Genomic DNA, 17918 nt, shown 5'->3' with positions numbered 1-17918 from the left:
TAACAGCAGAGAGAAGGGCGAGAGACGAGATTTCATGAACGTACACGAGGAGAGAGCAAAGCCTCGGGACGTGATGCACTTGCCAAAGGATCGATGAGCAGACGGGCCACCGGTCTGACCTGTCCCAGAGAGTCCAGGTACCAGCTCACGAGGAAAGAGTCCCGCGAGACCCAGTGTCCACTCAGACACAGGGATTCCTGCCAGCTCCAGGCACAGAGAGGCCGGCCCTCGTACTGCATTGCGAGGGGGGAGACTACGGGAGGAGATATGGGGCAAAATATCAAGTAAAACCATCTTATCATTTATTAAGAGGTTAAAAAGTCAATATTCTCAGGATCTTCCACTCTCCGCTGGTGCGAAGACTTGACATGTTCTCGGGAGATGCTGTACACCCTTCTTTTGACAGATGACAAAGCTGCAGCCTCCCGAGAGTCCAAAGAAAAGGGCTTTTGGGGGACCTTCTCCTCCATCAGTGCCACGCGTCCCCAAGAGGGAAAGTCCCGGGTCTGGGCTGCAGCTTATCTCTGAGAGCACCTCTTTTTGAAGTCTTTGACAGACTGTGCCATCAAGGGTGCAATTTCTGCAACAGAGAAAGAAAAAAGAAAACACAAATCAACCCCAAAGCCCCTCCCATGAAAGCAGCAGCCACAGAGGAGGGGAGCAGAGAGCAGTTCCAAGCTGCAGCCCTGGCAAAGCAGACCCAAGGCAGGCGTGAGCGTTGGAACAGCCTTTATCCTCTCCTTGGGGAGAGGAGAGAGGCCACCAACATCCCCCCTCCTGCAGAGCCGGCAGAAGCAGCAGATTCCTGCGTTTGTGAAGGAGGAGCTCAGGGAGACTCAGGGACGTTCCGGGGTTTGTACTTACTCTTCGCTGGTGGTTTCCTGGGGTCCCAGGAGGAGAAGGTGCTGGCTGAGGATGGGACAGAGCGGGCACTGCTGGTGCTGGGCCCATCACAGGACTTCTCGCTCACACGAGGGTGGCTTTCGGTGGATGCGCACAGGACTGGTTTTGTTCTGAAAAAGAGACGGGACAGGCGTTTCAGGAAAGGATTCGCTGTGGTTTGATGCAATTCTTCAGGTACAAGCCACGTGTGTTAACAGCAGCATGGCTGAGACCACACGGCACCAGCAGGGACCAGGACCTCCAGGCTTCCCAGCAAGACAGAGGCCATTACAGTTACAGGTTTCCCTGGAAAAGGGCCTCCCGAGGACACAGTGTCCCTTCCTGCCAGGACACGGCGCCTGCAGGAATGCCGAGGAGAAGAGGCCCTGAACAGCAAGCGCTCCTTGAGAAACACTCACTTGCTCTTCTCTGGCACAAGAGCTCCTCCAGTCCCAAACATCTCCTGTCTCCGTCGTACGTCCCGAGGGGCCTTTGGCGGGGAGGCCAGAAGCATGGTTTTGGCTGCTTGACCTGTAGGAGGCCAAAGGGAAACATTGCTGAGATGCAGCTGATGATAAATGGGGCTCCTCGGTTCCTGTCTTAGTAGAGAACAGAGAGTTAAGCAGCTCCTAAATTGGACCGGAGTTAAACCAGCCACTCGGGAAGACTTTCCCCACACAAAGACGTCCCCTCGGCAGCATTCCCAGAGCCCTCTCCCATCGTTCAGCCCTTCCTTACCTTTGTTGGCCTGAGCTGAGCCGATCTTCTGGGCTAACTTGAGCAGCCGCTGCTCCCGTGCCTCCTGGAGGCGGAGGTACATCTCCCGCCAGGACTCGGACTCTTTGGGCTCCTCGTTCTTAAAGTCTCGGAGACATCGGTTGCGCCAGAGCCGTTCTGTATCTTCAATGAGGACCTGAAACAAACCCACCCGTGAGCTGGGATCCCCCCGGACACCTTCACTCCCCTCTCCCTCGGCACGGGCTGGCGCCAGCGGCACTGGAACAGCAGCGAGGGCAAGGCAGCTTTGGGAGCAACGTGCAGCAAGAGAGGGGCAGATGCCGACTCCAGGAACTCCGGACTAGCAAAAGCCACCTCTGGCTGCAAAGGGCGCTGTGCTTGACTATTCATCTATCGCAGATGAGGACAGAAGGTCCCTCCCGCGTGTCACCAGCCCTTCCCCAGGCCCAGGCACTCACATGGTGACGTTCCTCGGCGCCACAAAGCTGCTCTCGGACAGTGCATCTGTCCAACGCTGGCTCCAGCCCAGGGACACCACCCGCTTCACAGATCGCTAGAGAGAAGCAAGATGCAGAGCATTTATCCTGCCCCTTCCTCACCAAGGAAAAAGGCTCGACTCCTTGAATGCAGTGGAAACCGCTGCAGCCGCTGCACAAGAGGAGGGGAAGGAGAAAGGGACCGTGGGTGCCGTAGCTCTGGTGGGTCATCAGGCACCAGTGTCTCCAAGTGCCTGCGCAGGGCTCCATTTACCACTATTTCCAGTGCTTGAGGAACGGTACTTACAGTCAATGCTGTTGGTGACGACTGGGACACACAGCTGAGAAGGAGTCCTTGGGACTCGGGCAGTTTTAAGGCCTGAAAACACGGGCGTCTTTGAATACAGCCGGCGGCCTGTGAAGCCCCCTTCGATCTCTTCAGCTGCTGAGTAAACCGCTGTGAAGTGGAAGACTCGGGGTAAGAAGGGAACAGAGCAAAGAAGAGCCCAGCCTGAGGAATGGCACAGGAGACACAAATCAGAGTCCCCCAGAAGCAACGCCAAGGGCCGAGGCTTCTCTCTGAGACCCACAACCCGGTTCAGGAAGGGCAAGGCCAAAGCCCGAGCCTCCAGAAGGGTCAGCAAAGGCTCTTCCTCGTTTCTGCCAGAGCACGTGGGAGAGAAGCCGCCGCTTGGCTGAAACCCGGGCTCTGGGCACCAAGAGGCGGGAGAGCGGACGCCAACGGGAAGATTTGAACGCAGCCACCATCCACTCCCTCTCACAAAGAGTGGCTGCAGCCCATTTCAGCCCAATTTGCCTGCCCAACATACCTCTCCTTTTCTTCTGGGAGCAGGGAACGGACTCAGCAGCAGGAAGAGGGCTGCAGCTGGCCTGGAGCGGCGGCAGGGGGATCTCCGGGAGCTTTATGTCCACATCGAGAAGTATCTGGAAAGAGACGATGGTCATGCAAGTTACATACCCGTAACATGGATATGAGGCACCTTTTCAGCATCGTAAAAGGCTGCTAAGATTATAAAAACGCTTTCTGAAGGGGAAAGCGTTTCAAAGTTGAGCAACAAGACTCGGCAGGCAAGGTTTTACAGAGCCAGCACCTCTAAGGGGAAAACAAAGAAGCCCCAGAGGGCAGAGGACCGAGAGCAGCTGGTCCCACATCCTTGGTTCACTTGCAGACCCTTCAGAACCTTACCCTCTTTGGTTTAGGAGCCTCTGGTGGCTCCTGCTCTGCCCTTTTCTCATTGCTGCGCTTGCGGCTGGGGCTTTGGCGACTGGAGCAGGAGCTGTCGACGCTGGGGTGGCACAGCAAATGGGCGCTGTGCCGTTGCTCTTCCTCCCCAGCCGACACAGAGGCTTTGACCGCTCGCTTCTTTTTCTTTTTCTGGGGCTGGTCATAGGTGAGGTACTCCTCAAAGGACATGGTGGGGGGTTTAAAGTCCTCTTCCTCTTCATCCTCCCCCAGAATGGAGGAAAAGCCTGTCGATTTTTTGGACGCGTCAGTGTATTTGCGCTTCCTCTGTGACGTCTCCAGGCTCAGCTTGGTCTTTTCCACTTTGCCTCGTTCGGAGTCCCGACTTTTTTCCTTCTCAGCTTGTTTGTTTTCTCTGAAGGGATAAAAACCCCAAAATCGTTAGATTAAAACATGGGCAGCAAGCAGATTGCATCTCTTGCTTTATTAAAGGCCCTTTGCTGGCCTTGAAAGGCCTTTGAAAGCTGTTAATTGCTTCATCAAACCGCAAATTCTTGGCAGTCGGTCCCTACGTTCACCCAAAACTGCGGCCACCAGCAGCCCAACGCTCCGTGGCCAGCAGAGGCAGGAATTTCTGCCAAAGCGAGGCACAAACCCCATCCAGAGTCAGCATGCTTGTCTCACGAGCCTTCCCAGAGCCTCCCCTTTTATTACCTCCGGTCAGAGAAGTTTCTCCTCCCCACGGCAAAACCAGAACAAAGCTTCTCCATCAAGATCACCAACCAGCTTCACTCACCTCAGTGCCTCTTGGCACAGCCGCTCCAGCTTCTGCCACGCAGCCTGGAAATTCGCCTCAAAGTCTGCGTCCGGCTCGGTCACAGCGTTCCCAAGAGGCGTCTCCTTCAGGAGAGAGCCCGGACGTCAGTTCATCTTGGCAAGACACGCGGCATCCTCACCTCTGCTCAACTTCCCACAGGGTGAATAAAGTTAACCCCTGCCCGTCCCCGCCAGGTAGAAATAAACCCCCTCGATCTAATGGCAAAGATACCCCAAATCATAAATTATGTTTTCAGCAGCCATTGTAGCGTTTACTAGCGTTCTGTAAATCAAAGATGAGTTAACTCTGCCTTAGACAAACATTAATTGTTTGTAGCCATAACCCAAGTTAGTATTTACCATGACCGCGGGTAAGTTCGATGACAGAAGACTTCACTAATAATCATCAGGATTATTACTTCTGATAACTAATAAACTATCAAACTAATAAACTAATAATCTAATAAACTATTAAACTATTAAACTAGTAATCTAAACTAATATTAGTTCTAATAATAATTCTAATAATGTAATGCCGATTCCGTTAGCGTCAGGAATGGCTCCGACTCTCAGGTCTCGGTCAAGGGTGAAGCTTGGTGAGGAGCTGAGGACGAGCGAGTGTCCTCCGAGGCTTCCCCCTGACACGCTCCTTGGCGCTGCCTTTTATCTCTAGAACCGCATCACAATCGCGCCTGTGAGACGGGGCTGGAGCAGGTGGCCGAGGGAACAGGCCCCATTCCCGGGGAGGCAGCTTTGCCGGGGCAAAGACTTATCCCGGGACTTGAGAGACACCCGGGAAGCGGCAGAGATTTCACAGCTCTTACCCCAAGAACGTCCAGCGCGACGGGCACCTCAGGCAGCCTCTCCAGAGCTTCTGTTCACCAGAAACCACTGCCCCATCGCCATTATATTTAGGAGTTCGTTGCCATGACCAAAGTCCTTCTGGTTTGCTTTGGAAGAGCGAAACACTGATCCCAACAGTAACGGTGTGTTTTATGCACCGGAGCTGTGTGTCCAGGCTGCCACCCCGCTGCCTTGCCCCCTCCTCCCAGCGCAAATGGCCCAGGGAGCAGGAGGAGCAGCTTCCCTCACTCCTGTGGCCAGCGACGAGCTGTCACCGGGGCCAGGAGCAGGGGATTCAACATTCCGCACCCCAAAAAGCTCTGGGCTGCAGGCACAGGAACCCCCGCGGCTCCGGGGAGATGGGTGTCAGAGCAGAGCTCTCACCCGACAAGGGCAGAAGGGAGACGGGGAGGCAAATCCTGCTCTGGGGCACCTTTGAGATGCCAGGGAAGGAACTGCCCTCTGCTAACGATTTCCTAACAGCGGGCACCTCGCCAGCAGCTGGATGGAGTGCGGCGCCTGCGCTCGGGAGGAGCAGCCCCCTACACCCCCCCAGGCCCGTGGGTCGGCATCGTACTTGGTGGGGTACTCCAGCTCCCCCGTCGGACCCCGGTTCAGGCTGAACGTCTGCTCCGGTTCCCTGGCCGTGTCATCAAAGGACATGTGAGGAATGTTCCTGAACCTGGGAAGAGAGGGAGGAAGCCCAGGAAGGGGTTATTAACACACAGGGCAGCTCGTCGGTTCCCTCCCAGCCATTCCCACTACCCCCATTGCTCTCAACAATGAGAAACGGGATTTGCTCTGTCTTCTACGGGTGAAAATACCAACCGGTGCTGCCCCAAACGCTCCCCACAACAAGGGGAAGAGCCGCTGAAGAGCCAGTGCCTGGGGGCGCCCGGCTCCTCGCTCTCAGCTGCAGCCTCAGCACAGGGACCTGGAATCACCCCATTCCCACAGCACTCGGGCTCCCAACCTCCCCAGGGGAGCTGGGCTTCAGGGCGCCTCCTCACACTTCCAACAACCCCAGCCACCGGGCCACATCCCACACCCTTTCCTTCCAGAGCTCCAGGTCCTCAGACACCAAGCACAGCACAGCCTTTTGACCTCTTCCCATGTCGTACATTAACTCCTGTTAAAAACATTCCCTTATTCCCTTCCCAGCAGACCTCATCCTGCCCTCACCACCGAACCACAGCCCCAGGGAGGCCCCATCCACCTCTGCTGCCCCACCACATTCCTTCTTGTCTCCGGCTTTGGCTGCTGCTGACACTTCCAAGTGCTGAGAGAGCTGGCAGATGTTATCGCTGGGCCACTCTCTATCATCTTTGAAAGGTCATGGAGAACAGGAGAGGTGCCTGAAGACTGGAGGAAGGCCAACATCACTCCAGTCTTCAAAAAGGGCAAGAAGGAGGACACCGGGAACTACAGACCACTTAGTCTCACCTCCATCCCTGGGAAGGTAATGGAGAGACTCATTCTAGATGTCTTCTCCAAACAAGTTGAAGAGTGGGGGGTTATTGGAAGTGGGCAACATGGGTTTACCAAGGGTAAATCACGTTTGACCAATCTGATAGCTTTCTACGATGCTATAACTGGTTGGCTGGATGAGGGGAGGGCAGCAGATGTCATCTACCTTGACTTCAGCAAGGCTTTTGACACTGTCTCCCGTAACATCCTCGTTGGGAAACTAAGGAAGCGTGGGCTGGATGAGGGGACAGTGAGGTGGATTGAGAACTGGCTGTGTGACAGGACCCAAAGGGTAATGATTAATGGAGCAGGTTCAAGCTGGAGGCCTCTAACCAGTGGTGTCCCCCAGGGGTCAATACTTGGTCCAGTCCTGTTCAACATATTCATCAGTGACCTGGACGAGGGGACGGAGCGTATCCTCAGCAAGTTTGCTGATGATACCAAACTGGGAGGGGTGGCTGACACCCCGGAGGGCCGTGCTGCCATCCAGCGAGACCTGGACAGGCTGGAGAGCTGGGCAAGGAAGAACCTCATGAGGTTCAACAGGGAAAAGTGTAGGGTCCTGCACCTGGGGAAGAAGAATGTCAGACACCAATACAGGTTGGGTGTGGACCTGCTGGAGACAAGTTCCAAAGAGAAAGATCTGGGGGTCCTGGTAGCCAGCAAAATGACAATGAGCAAGCAGTGTGCTCTTGTGGCCAGGAAGGCCAACGGAATCCTGGGCTGCCTAGGGAAGAGTGTGGCCAGTAGGTGGAGGGACGTCATTCTCCCCCTCTACTCTGCACTGGTGAGGCCACAACTGGAATACTGCATCCAGTTCTGGGCTCCCCAATTCAAGAGGGACAGGGAACTACTGGAAAGAGTCCAGCGAAGGGCAACGAGGATGATTCAAGGATTGGAGCATCTCCCTTGTGATGAAAGGCTCATTCACCAGGACCACCCCACAGGCCCAAAAATGGGTCACGGAGTTAACAAATTGGTAAGTCTCCGAGACACCCAGTGGGATCCTGGGGCCGGGATGGTGACATCACCAACAAAATGCAATAAATGAAGAGAGGGAAAAGCCTTTATTTTTGGCAGGTGTCCGAGGAGGGTGCAGGAGCTCGTCTCCATCTCCCAGTCGCTCTCCTTTGTCTCTCTTCTTGCCCTCCCTCCAGGAGAAGCATCTGTGTCCCCGGCCCAAAGCAGGCCATGTCCCTCCGCAGCCTTGTCCCTGTCCCTGCCGGCTCCTCTCCCTCCCATCCAGCCTGGCACCTCTGCTCTGTCTTCCTTGGGAGAGCACGCCTGGCCCTGGCCATGGCTCAGGGGTGGCAGGGGGGGCCAGGAGTCCAGGGGCTCCCGAAGGGACAGGAGAGACAGGCTGTCATCACGGGACAGTTGGTGGCTCTGGGGCTGGGGGGGCTGGCTTTCTGGGGGGTGCAGGGACGACAGGGAGCTGCCAGTGCTGAGGGGTGGCAACGATGGGAGGGAGGGCCAGGGGCCTTGGAGGTCTGGGGGGGACAAGGGGCACATGGAGCTCTCCCTGCTGGGATGGGCTGTTGTTGGCAGGGAGGGCAGGGAGCGCTCCCAGTCACCAGCACAGGCCCGCCATGCAGGGAAAAATGGCCCCGCCGGTGGGTCGGTGTCGGTGCCCGGGGCCTTTCAAACAGCCCGGGGGGCATGGAGCCTCAGGTGGGACTTTCTGGTGGTCTGGTGGGACTTGTCCTCATGGGGGTGTTTCTCATGAGGATCTTCTCAAACAATCTGGAAATGAAGAAGAAAGGCATATTTAAATCCTTTTTTTAGAAATCCTTTAGATCCAGCTTTGTTATTTCCTACTTGTGTGAATTCCTGGTCTGTTTGGCCACGAAATGATACCGTTCTGGACGTCGGTGGTTAAAGAAGATGGATTTTTTGGCATTTAAAATAGAATTAATTGGTTGATCACTTCAAATGAGGTCAAATTAAAACTGGAGGCATTTTGCTGGCTGTGAGGGACTGGAGTGTGCAAGCCTCGGGCCACAAAACTCAATGGAACTTGAGTTTGTCCTGGGCAAAAAGGAGAAACCTGAGGGTTTTGCACAAGGAGGGGCCGCTCTGAACCTCATGGCTCTGGGGAAGGTCTCCCCGACTCCAAAAAGACAGAACGTTGGGGGTTGAAAGTCAAATAAAACCACCAAGGAGCCCTGGGGCAAGGGCAATCCAGCAAGGGCAATCCTCCAGCTGCCCTCCCCCTCTGCCCCCCACACTGGGTTGTTTTTTGAGCTCAAAGGAGGCATTTGGGGACGAAAAAGGGAGGGCTGACCTTCCGCACTCACCTCAGGGCAAGTCCCAGCACACGGAGGTCCCGGGATCCCCAGAGGAGCCGCAGGCGCTGTGGGGATGAAGTTGGTGATGCCCCGGCATGGGCTTGTCTTTGGTCATAAAACGCGGCCTCTTCTTCTGGTGGCAAATGGCCTGCAAAATGGGCAAAAACTAACTTGAAATGTCTCAAAAAGGCAAATAAATAAGATTTTTTTGCCATGGATTTCACGCAGCTTATCAGCCCAGGTAAAGTCTGAGCACTAAACACTCAAAAAACCAATGGGAAAACGGGGTGCAAAGCCACAACTTGCAAGAAAAAATGTATTATTTCTACTGTCCCAAGTGGAAAAGCACTTTCCTCCACAAAATCTATCAATGGGGCTGAAAAGGTGCAATTCCGACGCACTGAAGCCACACAGCAACCTTGCTTCCCCACCCACAAAAAATTAAAATAATATCTATTTCTGCGAACGAAATCCCTGTTTCCTGGCAAGGAACGTTTGAGCAGATGGATTTGTCGAGGAAACAACCCCCCCCCAGCAGTTTTTTTACCTCGCCTTTGGCTTTTTCCTCCTCATCCCGGACTCTCTTGACCCTTTTCTGCATGAGGCGAGGTCGGGTGCAGCCAAAACGGATCTTCTTCTTGTGGCTGTAGTAATATTCGACACACTGGGCCACGGTTTTTGTCTGGATCTATGGGGAGAAATCCAGGGATATTAAAGACTCCCTTGTCATTACAAAGGAGGGCAATGATGTCTTCTCCCACTGGGTTTTTGCAGGAAGAAGGGTCCTAAGGACAGGATTCCAACATGGGATTGAAAATAGGGCTTTCTGGGTTAAAAGCGTCCCCGCTAACCAGCTCCGCCCCGCTCCAACGGCTTTACCTCCTTCTGGATGAGGCGAAAATTCTTCTTATGTATAAAGAGCTGTTGTTCCCGCCGGGTCCAAGTGTCTGAGCCTTGGGATAAACAGCCACAGGCAAATTATTAGAAGAGGAATTTCCCTGCCTCAAAAAGCCCCACAAATGGATTAAAACTACTATTTTCCCCACCCAAAACTGACATTTTAAAGGATAAATCCCAAAGCCAAGGGATCTGTTCTCCTCCCATTTACCTGCGTAATGGTAATCAGCCAAGGGGTGGCATTCGGGTCTCCGGGGGGGCCCAGAGCGCAGCATTTCCAGAGCTTCCTGCCAGATTTAATGGGGAAAAAAAGACATCAGTTCCTTTGGCAGAGGAGGAAAAAGGGCAAAAAAAGGAAAAAGGGAAATTCCATTCTCCCAACTGTCCCAGAATCCAAACAAGCTCCAATGGATGCACCGGGACGGCCTCTGTCACCGCACCAGACCTTAACGCCGCCACGGGCAGCACCCGGCACCTTGAGCAAAGAGATTCCGGCCCCTGGAAGAGCCAACTCAGAGCAACTCCCAGCTCAAACCAGTCACAAAGGGGGTTCTTCAGGGGGAAGCGCTGCTCCCTACCGCAACGTTGCCCCGAGCCTCGTGCAGGCAATGCAGAGCCAGCTCCGCGTTCAGCCCTGCCCCGGCTCTGCCGCTGGAAGAGGCCATCTTCAGCAGCTTTGAAACTACAAAGGCAAGAAAAAACACCAACGAGTCAGGTTTTCCTCCAAAAAGGAGAAAAGATGCCACAGGAGATGGATGGGAAATGGAGGAAGGGCAGAAAACAGACCGGAAACCACAAAACGCACAGAAAAAAGGCCCATATTCCAACTATTGCCACAGGAAGAGCAGCTTTTGGAGCGGGATCTCCAGAGAGAAACTCCTCCCTGGCTGCAGATGAGCTGGGACCGCCAAAACCCCCCCTTTCTCATGGAAGATGCTCCCGAGAGCACCATCGGCTCTTATCTAGCCACTTTCCTCCCAAAAAAAAGCCATCTCCTTCCCTCCAACGCTACGGGGCCAAGACAAGACGGGAGAGAACCCAAACGCCCTATCAAGTAACTCTGAAAAGGTGGAATTTTCCCGATTCCCCAAAGAAAAGGTTTAAGACAAACCTTTCTCCTGCGTCTCGGGGTTGGATTCAATGTCACCCCATGGCTTCCAGACAAGGGAGGCTCGCTCTTCTTCCTCCTGTCCCAAGCAGGATCTGTCCTGTAGGGCAGGGAGCTCTGCCTGAAACTGGTCCCCGACATTGATGCGGCTGAAAGGGAGAGGAAGAGGAAGGTAAGGAAGGCATGTGGGGAACGGATACGGTGCAACAAACGCTTCAAAAGAGGGAAAACGTGGTGAGTTGGGGCAAAACCAGTCCCTATTTCCCACCAAAACATCACTCAGTCTTCCGCCACCAACTTCCACCGCCCCTTCCCACCCCCAGCATTACCCTTCGGCCACTGGAGGCTTTTTCGGCCCCATCGGGAAGGAAAATTTGGGTTTTTCCCCAAAAAAACAGTCCAACCGGTGAGTATCACTCTCCACAGCGGTAGGAAGCTGCCACAGCCACGGCCAGTGAGCGACCACCGCCTTGGAATGTTGTGTGGAACGCGGGAGGCCGGCAACGGCCTGTGATGTCAGCAAAACCAGTGCTTTACTGGGACAGCACTTGGCATTTTGGGGCGTTTCTGGCCAATATGGGGTACCCTCCACCCAAAAACACACTGTGGAGAAGGGGCCAAGTGACACCCATCCCCAACCCCGGTTCCCTCCTCCCGTTTTCCCAACATTAGTCCTCATTCCAATGGCTGAACGTGGATTTTTGCCTCATCCTCCATCAAAAAAACCAAAAATCCTGGATGTTCTGCCCAAAAAATCTAACAAAACCACACTGGGGATAAAACTCATTCTACAGACCGTCCTTTAACCTTCCTTGCCCTCCTCCTCCACACACACCACTCCATCCCCCACAAAATTTCCCTCTTCTCAGGGAAATCATGGCTCTGGAGATGGACCCTCCGGCTACCACTTCACCCCTGCGGCTGCCCCGGGCCAGAAGGCAGGGATTGAGCCATTTGGGCCTTTTCTAGAAGCAAAAGGAGCAAAGCGAAACCCCGGGGACCATTTCCATCCCTCCTCCCCCAATCCCCAGGGAAAAATCCCCTCCTTCATCTGTTTTCAGCTTTTTTAGGAGGCAAAAGGAGAGCCGGGGACTGGGGGCTCAAATCCTCGGCTCCCAGGAACTCCAGGTGGTAAAACCAGTCAGCAGAAGCCGAGCCCAGTAGGGAAACTGGGATGAGTGGGCCGCTGCGTCCCAGACATGCCCATGCTTTGGGTCCAACCACCACCTCTTTTTAATGATTGGATTCAGTTTTGAACCCCAAACTCGTACCATAAAAACCAGGCGGTGGCTTTAGGAGGAGCTCCAACTGCTCCCTGTCAACACCCGGGTTTCCACCGCGGTCACTGATCCCCCAGGAAGGGGGACAATGTTTGAATTTAGGAATTCTCTGGCAGAAAATGGCTCCAAATGGGTGGAGTTGCTCCATTTAATGGCAGCCGGCTGGATTCCTTTCCAGTTCTCCTGAGAACAAGACCTGGGGAGAAGAAACCCCCCCGCCAGCTTTTGTGTGGCCAGAGAGAGTGCTCAAAGGAATAAAAGTCATTTCCCAAATCGTCTTGAAATCCTTTAAATCTCCTTCTCAAAGCCCAAGGATTTCCCCAGCTTTTGCATCCCCCTTGACACTTCCCACCTCCCCTTTTCTTTTCCTGCAGCTCCAGGTGATTAACGGGGGATGTATTTCCAATCAATTCCTCCCACGGACCCTGCAACCTTTGCCAAAGTCTCACCAAAACAAAGGCCTTTTGCCTAAATACACTCAAAGCACAAAAAATTGCCACCCACCTGCTTCCCGGCTGCTGTCGTCACCGGGACCGAGACGGGACCCACCCTCACCTCCCCCCAGAAGCATCTCGGGCTTTTGAGGGACAATTTCCATCTCCTGCTGCCTCCAGCCACAGTTTCTGGGCACAAACAAGGGCAGGAGGGGGTTTTCTGCCATCAGCCAAGTCAAAGACATCCAAACTTTGCTGGTCCATGGGGGCTGCCCAGCCAAGGAGATGTCCCTTAATTATATCCACTGGCAACTTCTATTATCATCAGAAGGTTGATCAGACTTGGTCCATGGACCCCAGCTCCAGCGTCACCACCCCAACGGGCTCCAGTCTGTGAGACTCGCACAGGCTCAGCTGAGAAAATGATGGCTCCAAAGGAAATGTAGCTCCAGGAGGCAGAGCTCCACGGCCTGAGCGCAGCACTAACCAGAAGCTTTACTGACTCAACCGCTGCTTTTCTACCCAAACGCTGCTCATCTCCAGGGAGAGAAAGCTGCTTTAGCCACTTCTCCTCCAAAGCCCTCACAGGGCTAAAGCCACACAGTCAGGAGCACCCCTCTGCACAGAGACACAGCCAGCAGAAAGGCAATCCTTTGGGAAATCCATCGGGACACCCATTCCAGCAGAAAAGAGAATCCTTACCAGGCTGGTGGCAAAACTCCCCTCGTCTCTGGGCCAGGGGGACGTCACCAACGCGTCCGCACCTCTGAGGGTTGGGGTCCACCACAAGGCTGGTTTCCATTCTGTCACATCCTCGGAGCTAAAACTGTCGGCAGGAGCTGCCTCATCCGGGGACTCGGAACCACCCGGGCACCTGACCTGCAGAACACAAGTACCTCTCAAGAGACCTTGATGTCCTGCATTAACACACCAGCACGCTCTTGAGATCACACAACCACACAATGGTCACAGTTGGAAGGCACCTTAAAGCCACTCCAGTGCCACCCCCCGCCCTGGGCAGGGACACCTCCCACCACACCAGGCTGCTCCAAGACCCCTCCAACCCGGCCTGGAACCCCTCCAGGGATGGGGCAGCCACAGCTTCTCGGGGCAACCTGGGCCAGGCTCTCACCACCCCCCCAGCAAACCATTTCCTCCCCACATCTCATCTCAATCTCCCCTCTTCCAGTGGCAAACCCTTCCCCCTCCTCCCACGGCTCCCCTCCCTCATCCAGAGTCCCTCCCCAGCTTTCCTGGAGCCCCCCCCTTTAGGGACTGGAAGGGGCTCCAAGGTCTCCCCGGAGCCTTCCCTTCTCCAGGCTGAACCCCCCCAACTCTCTCAGCCTGTCCTCACAGCAGAGGGGCTCCAGCAGCCCTGGCCCCCTCCCCTCTAGCACCTTTTGGGGGGTGCCTGCGCTCCCTGGCCCCGTGACAGACCCCTCCAGTCACTGGGGTGGGGGGAGGGGGTGGCAGTGTTTTTTAGGTATTTTTTCTCTATAGTGCAGTATAAACAGCCCGGTTGGGGCTGGCGCTGCCCTGTGCAGACCATGGGCTGGAAAGGGGGGGGACCCCAAAAAACACACCCTCTCCCACCCTTAAGTCACCCCTTCTCCCACCCTCCCACCCCAAAACCACCCATTCTCCCAACCCCCAAAAAACTGTCTCCCAAACCCCCCACCCCCAAAGAACATCCCTCTTCCTAACCCTGCACCCCAAAATCTCCTCCCATTCCAAACTTCTCTTACCAGCTCAAAAAACCCAACCCCAAACTCCACCTTTCTGTAACCCCCCAAACTCCCTCTCAACACCCCCATCCCAAAAGACCCTCTCCCACCGCATCCCCTTTTTACATGCATAAGAAGACTTTTCGCCTAATCCAGAAGGAGGTAAAGCCGTTGGAGCGGGGCGGAGCTGGTTAGCGGGGAGGCTTTTAACCCAGAAAGCCCTATTTTCAATCCCCCGTTGGAATCCTGTCCTTAGGACCCTTCTTCCTGCTCAAAACCCAGCGGGAGAAGACATCATTGCCCTCCTTTGTAATGACAAGGGAGTCTTTAATATCCCTGGATTTCTCCCCATAGATCCAGAGGCAAACCGTGGCCCAGTGTGTTGACTCTTGTTACTTCTGGAGGAAGACAGTGCGATTTGGGTGCACCTGACCTCGCCTGCTGGAGAAAAGGGTCAAGAGAGTCCGGGATGAGGTGGAAAAAGCCAAAGGCGAGGTAAAAAAGCTGCTGGGGGGGTTTGTTTCCTCGACAAATCCATCTGCTCAAACGTTCCTTGCTAGGAAAGAGGGATTTGCTTCACGGAAAGAGATATTATTTTAATTTTTGGTGGGCGGGGGAACGGGGTGGCTGTGTGGCTTCAGTGCGTGGGAATTGCACCTTTTCAGCCCCTTTGATAGATTTGGTGGAGGAAAGTGCTTTTCCGCTTGGGACAGTGGAAATAATAGAGTTTTTCTTGCACCCCGTTGTGGCTTTGCACCCTGTTTTCCCATTGGTTTTTTGGCTGTTTAGACTTTACCTGGGCTGATAAACCGCGTGAAATCCATGGCCAAAAAATCTTATTTTTCTGCCTTTTTGAGCCATTTCAAGTTATTTTGTCCCTGGTTTGCAGGCCGTCTGCCACCAGAAGAAGAGGCCACGTGCGACCCCCAAAGACAAGCCCCCGCCGGGGCATCACCACCCGCAGCCCCACAGCGCCTGCGGCTCCTCCGGGGATCCCGGGACCTCCCTGTGCTGGGACTTGCCCTGAGGTGAGTGCGGAAGGTCAGCCCTCCCTTTTTCTTCCCCAAATGCCTCCTTTGGGTTCAGAAAAGCACCCTGGGGGAGGGAGGTGGGGCGGGGGCAGAAGGGAAGGGCAGCTGGAGGATTGCCCTTGCCCAGGTGCCTCTTGGTGGTTTTATTTGACTTTCAACCCCCAACATTCTGTCTTTTTGGAGTCGGGGAGACCTTCCCCGGAGCCGTGAGGTTCAGAGCGGCCCCTCCTTGTGCAAAAGCCTCAGGTTTCCCCTTTTTGCCCAGGACAAACTCAAGTTCCATTGAGTTTTGTGGCCCGAGGCTTGCCCACTCCAGTCCCTCACAGCCAGCAAAATGCCTCCAGTTTTAATTTGACCTCATTTGAAGTGATCGCCCAATTAATTCTCCTAATTTAACCCCCACCGATCCATCTTCTTTAACCACCAGCATCCAGACCGGTGTCGTTTCTATGAAGCTGGGTCTAATGGATTTCTAGAGGAAGGACTTAAAAAATCCCTTTTTCCTTTGTTCTGCTGCCTTGTCCCTAAGGGCAGTTTCCCACGGGGTCCTATTTCCTAACTCCTTGAAGAGCTGGAAGTTTGCTTTCTTAAAATGTGGCGTTAAAAAAGCCAAAGGCGAGGTAAAAAAGCTGCTGTGGTGTTTGTTTCGTCGCCCAATGTCATAGCGGGGGATGTGATGTCATAGAGGGAGGGTTGTGATGTCATATAGGGAGGGTTGTGACGTCATAGAAGGGCATTGTGATTTCACAGAGTGTGGTTCTAACATCAGAGTGGGCTTTGTAATGTCACAGAGTCGGGTTGTGACGTCATAGAGTGGGGTTATGATGTCATAGAGTGGGGTTGTGATGTCATAGAAGAGGGTTGTGACTCCCCTCTTCCAGTGGCAAACCCTTCCCCCTCCTCCCACGGCTCCCCTCCCTCATCCAGAGTCCCTCCCCAGCTTTCCTACAGCCCCTTTAGGGACTGGAAGGGCCACAAAAGGTCTCCCTGGAGCCTTCCCTTCTCCAGGCTGAACCCCCAACTCTCTTAGCCTGTCCTCACAGCAGAGGGGCTCCAGCCCTCCCAGCATCTCCGTGGCCTCCTCTGGCCCACACTCCACATTGTTGGCTCCTGTGGAGCTTCTCACCCACCAACACCCCCACGTCCTTCTCCTCAGGGCTGCTCTCCAGCCATTCTCCGCCCAGCCTGGATTTGTACCTTGCACCTTGCACTTGGCCTGGTGGAACTTCAGGAGGGTCACAGGAGCCACCTCCATCCTGCCCATGTCACTCTGGCTCTGGGCAGAGGGTGGAGAAGCAGGACAACTGGCGGACTCATCACACAGGACTGCGGGAGAGCTGATCCCACCTCGCTGAGGAGCTGCTGGGACCGTCCCAGAGGCAAAAGGGGCTCAGTCTCTCCTGCATCTTCAGGGATAACGTTCCTCAAAGCCCAGGAAGAAACAGGGCCTGACCAGCGCGGGGGAAAGGAGACCCCATGGGGCAGGGGACGGGGGGACAACGACAGGACAAACACAGTCATTCCTCGGAACAGAGCGCCTTCCTCGGCACTCTTGCTCAGAAACGTGGTTTCTGGAGGAACTGGGTGTTTCACGGAAGGTTTTTACCCTCTTCCGCCACCAGCACCTCCCGGTGGGACTCTCTCGGTGACAGGAGGTCGAGGTGACAGGGACAGTCCAGCGCAGGGAGCGCTTTGGGGCCCTGAGCTCTGTGCAAAACCCCAAAACTCGCTTTTCGAAGGTTGTTGGCCCTGCTGTGAGGGAAAGTTTGAAAATAGTTTTTAAAAATGAAGCCACAAGAAATAGAACGAAAGACGTCGAGTGAAGGAAACGTCTCCTGGCGACATTAAGCTGCAAACGGCGTTGGTGGTTTCATCCTCCTGGCTTGGTTTCCTCTTGGCAACTTCATCCTCAAAACCACCTTTTCTTCCTCAAAACCACCTTTCTCCCTCTCCCCAGGGCCAGGCTCAAAAGGAGCACCCAAGGGTCACAGCACCCAAGGGCCGGAGATTGCTCCCACACCCAAGGGGACAGGTTTTCACAGCATGGGGGGGGTGGCACTGCTTTGGGGGTGCTCACAGAACAGGGGGCGGGGGGGCATCGGTGACCCCCTTTTTCCCCCCATCCAGGTTCTCTGCGTGGAATCCATCTGCGTCGACCCCGCCACCATCGAGGGGAACATCAAGGTGAGACCCTGGGGGGGCAGAAGCGACACCGAGGTGAGAACCTTGAGGCAGGGGCCCCCCCAAAAATCGTGCCCACCCCCCCAAAAAACCCGTGCAGACACCCTCTTCCCAGCAAGTGAAGCTCAACCCACATCGAGGGGGACACGGGGGTCTCCCCTCGGGGACAGCGGGGGGGGCAGGACATGTCTGTGAGCTGGGACCAAGCAGGGACAGGCTGGGGGGGGGGAAAGGGAGGGGAGTGGGAGGGGTGGGGACAGGGGCGGGGCTGAGGCCACACCCACCCAGCAGGTCAGGAAGGGGTGGCTAAGAGAAAAGGGGTGGGGCTAAGAAAGGAGACCACACCCACCAGGGTCACCCCAGGGAAGGGCAGGGCTAGGGGGAAGGGGGAGGGGCTCTGGGAGGCCACGCCCACACACTCAGGGAGGAGGTGGAGCTAAAGGACAAGGCCACGCCCACCAGTGGGAGTCACCCCTAGAAGGGTGGGGGTAGGAAAAAGTGGTGGGGCTTAGGGAGGTCACACCCACCACTCACACAAGGGAGGGGCTG

At 55.0% G+C, this 17918-nt stretch overlaps 1 protein-coding gene across 1 annotated transcript; it reads right to left on the bottom strand.

Moving 5' to 3' along the window:
• Nucleotides 1-518: 518 nt before the first annotated feature.
• On the bottom strand, nt 519-6073 carry LOC141478020 (elongin-A-like). Its single transcript, XM_074167156.1, has 11 exons — nt 5970-6073; nt 5455-5641; nt 4097-4200; nt 3304-3715; nt 2927-3041; nt 2404-2553; nt 2079-2173; nt 1621-1795; nt 1302-1413; nt 865-1013; nt 519-580 (listed from the first exon to the last, which is right to left on the bottom strand). The coding sequence occupies exons 1-11, from the start codon at nt 6071-6073 to the stop codon at nt 519-521; spliced, it is 1665 nt and encodes a 554-aa protein (XP_074023257.1).
• Between the last annotated feature and the right edge of the window lie 11845 nt (nt 6074-17918).

The sequence above is a fragment of the Numenius arquata genome, unplaced genomic scaffold (genome assembly GCF_964106895.1).
Source record: "Numenius arquata unplaced genomic scaffold, bNumArq3.hap1.1 HAP1_SCAFFOLD_482, whole genome shotgun sequence".
Lineage (NCBI taxonomy): Eukaryota > Metazoa > Chordata > Aves > Charadriiformes > Scolopacidae > Numenius > Numenius arquata.
Note: the sequence above shows the minus strand (reverse complement) of the source record. Positions and strands in the feature narration are given on the sequence as shown.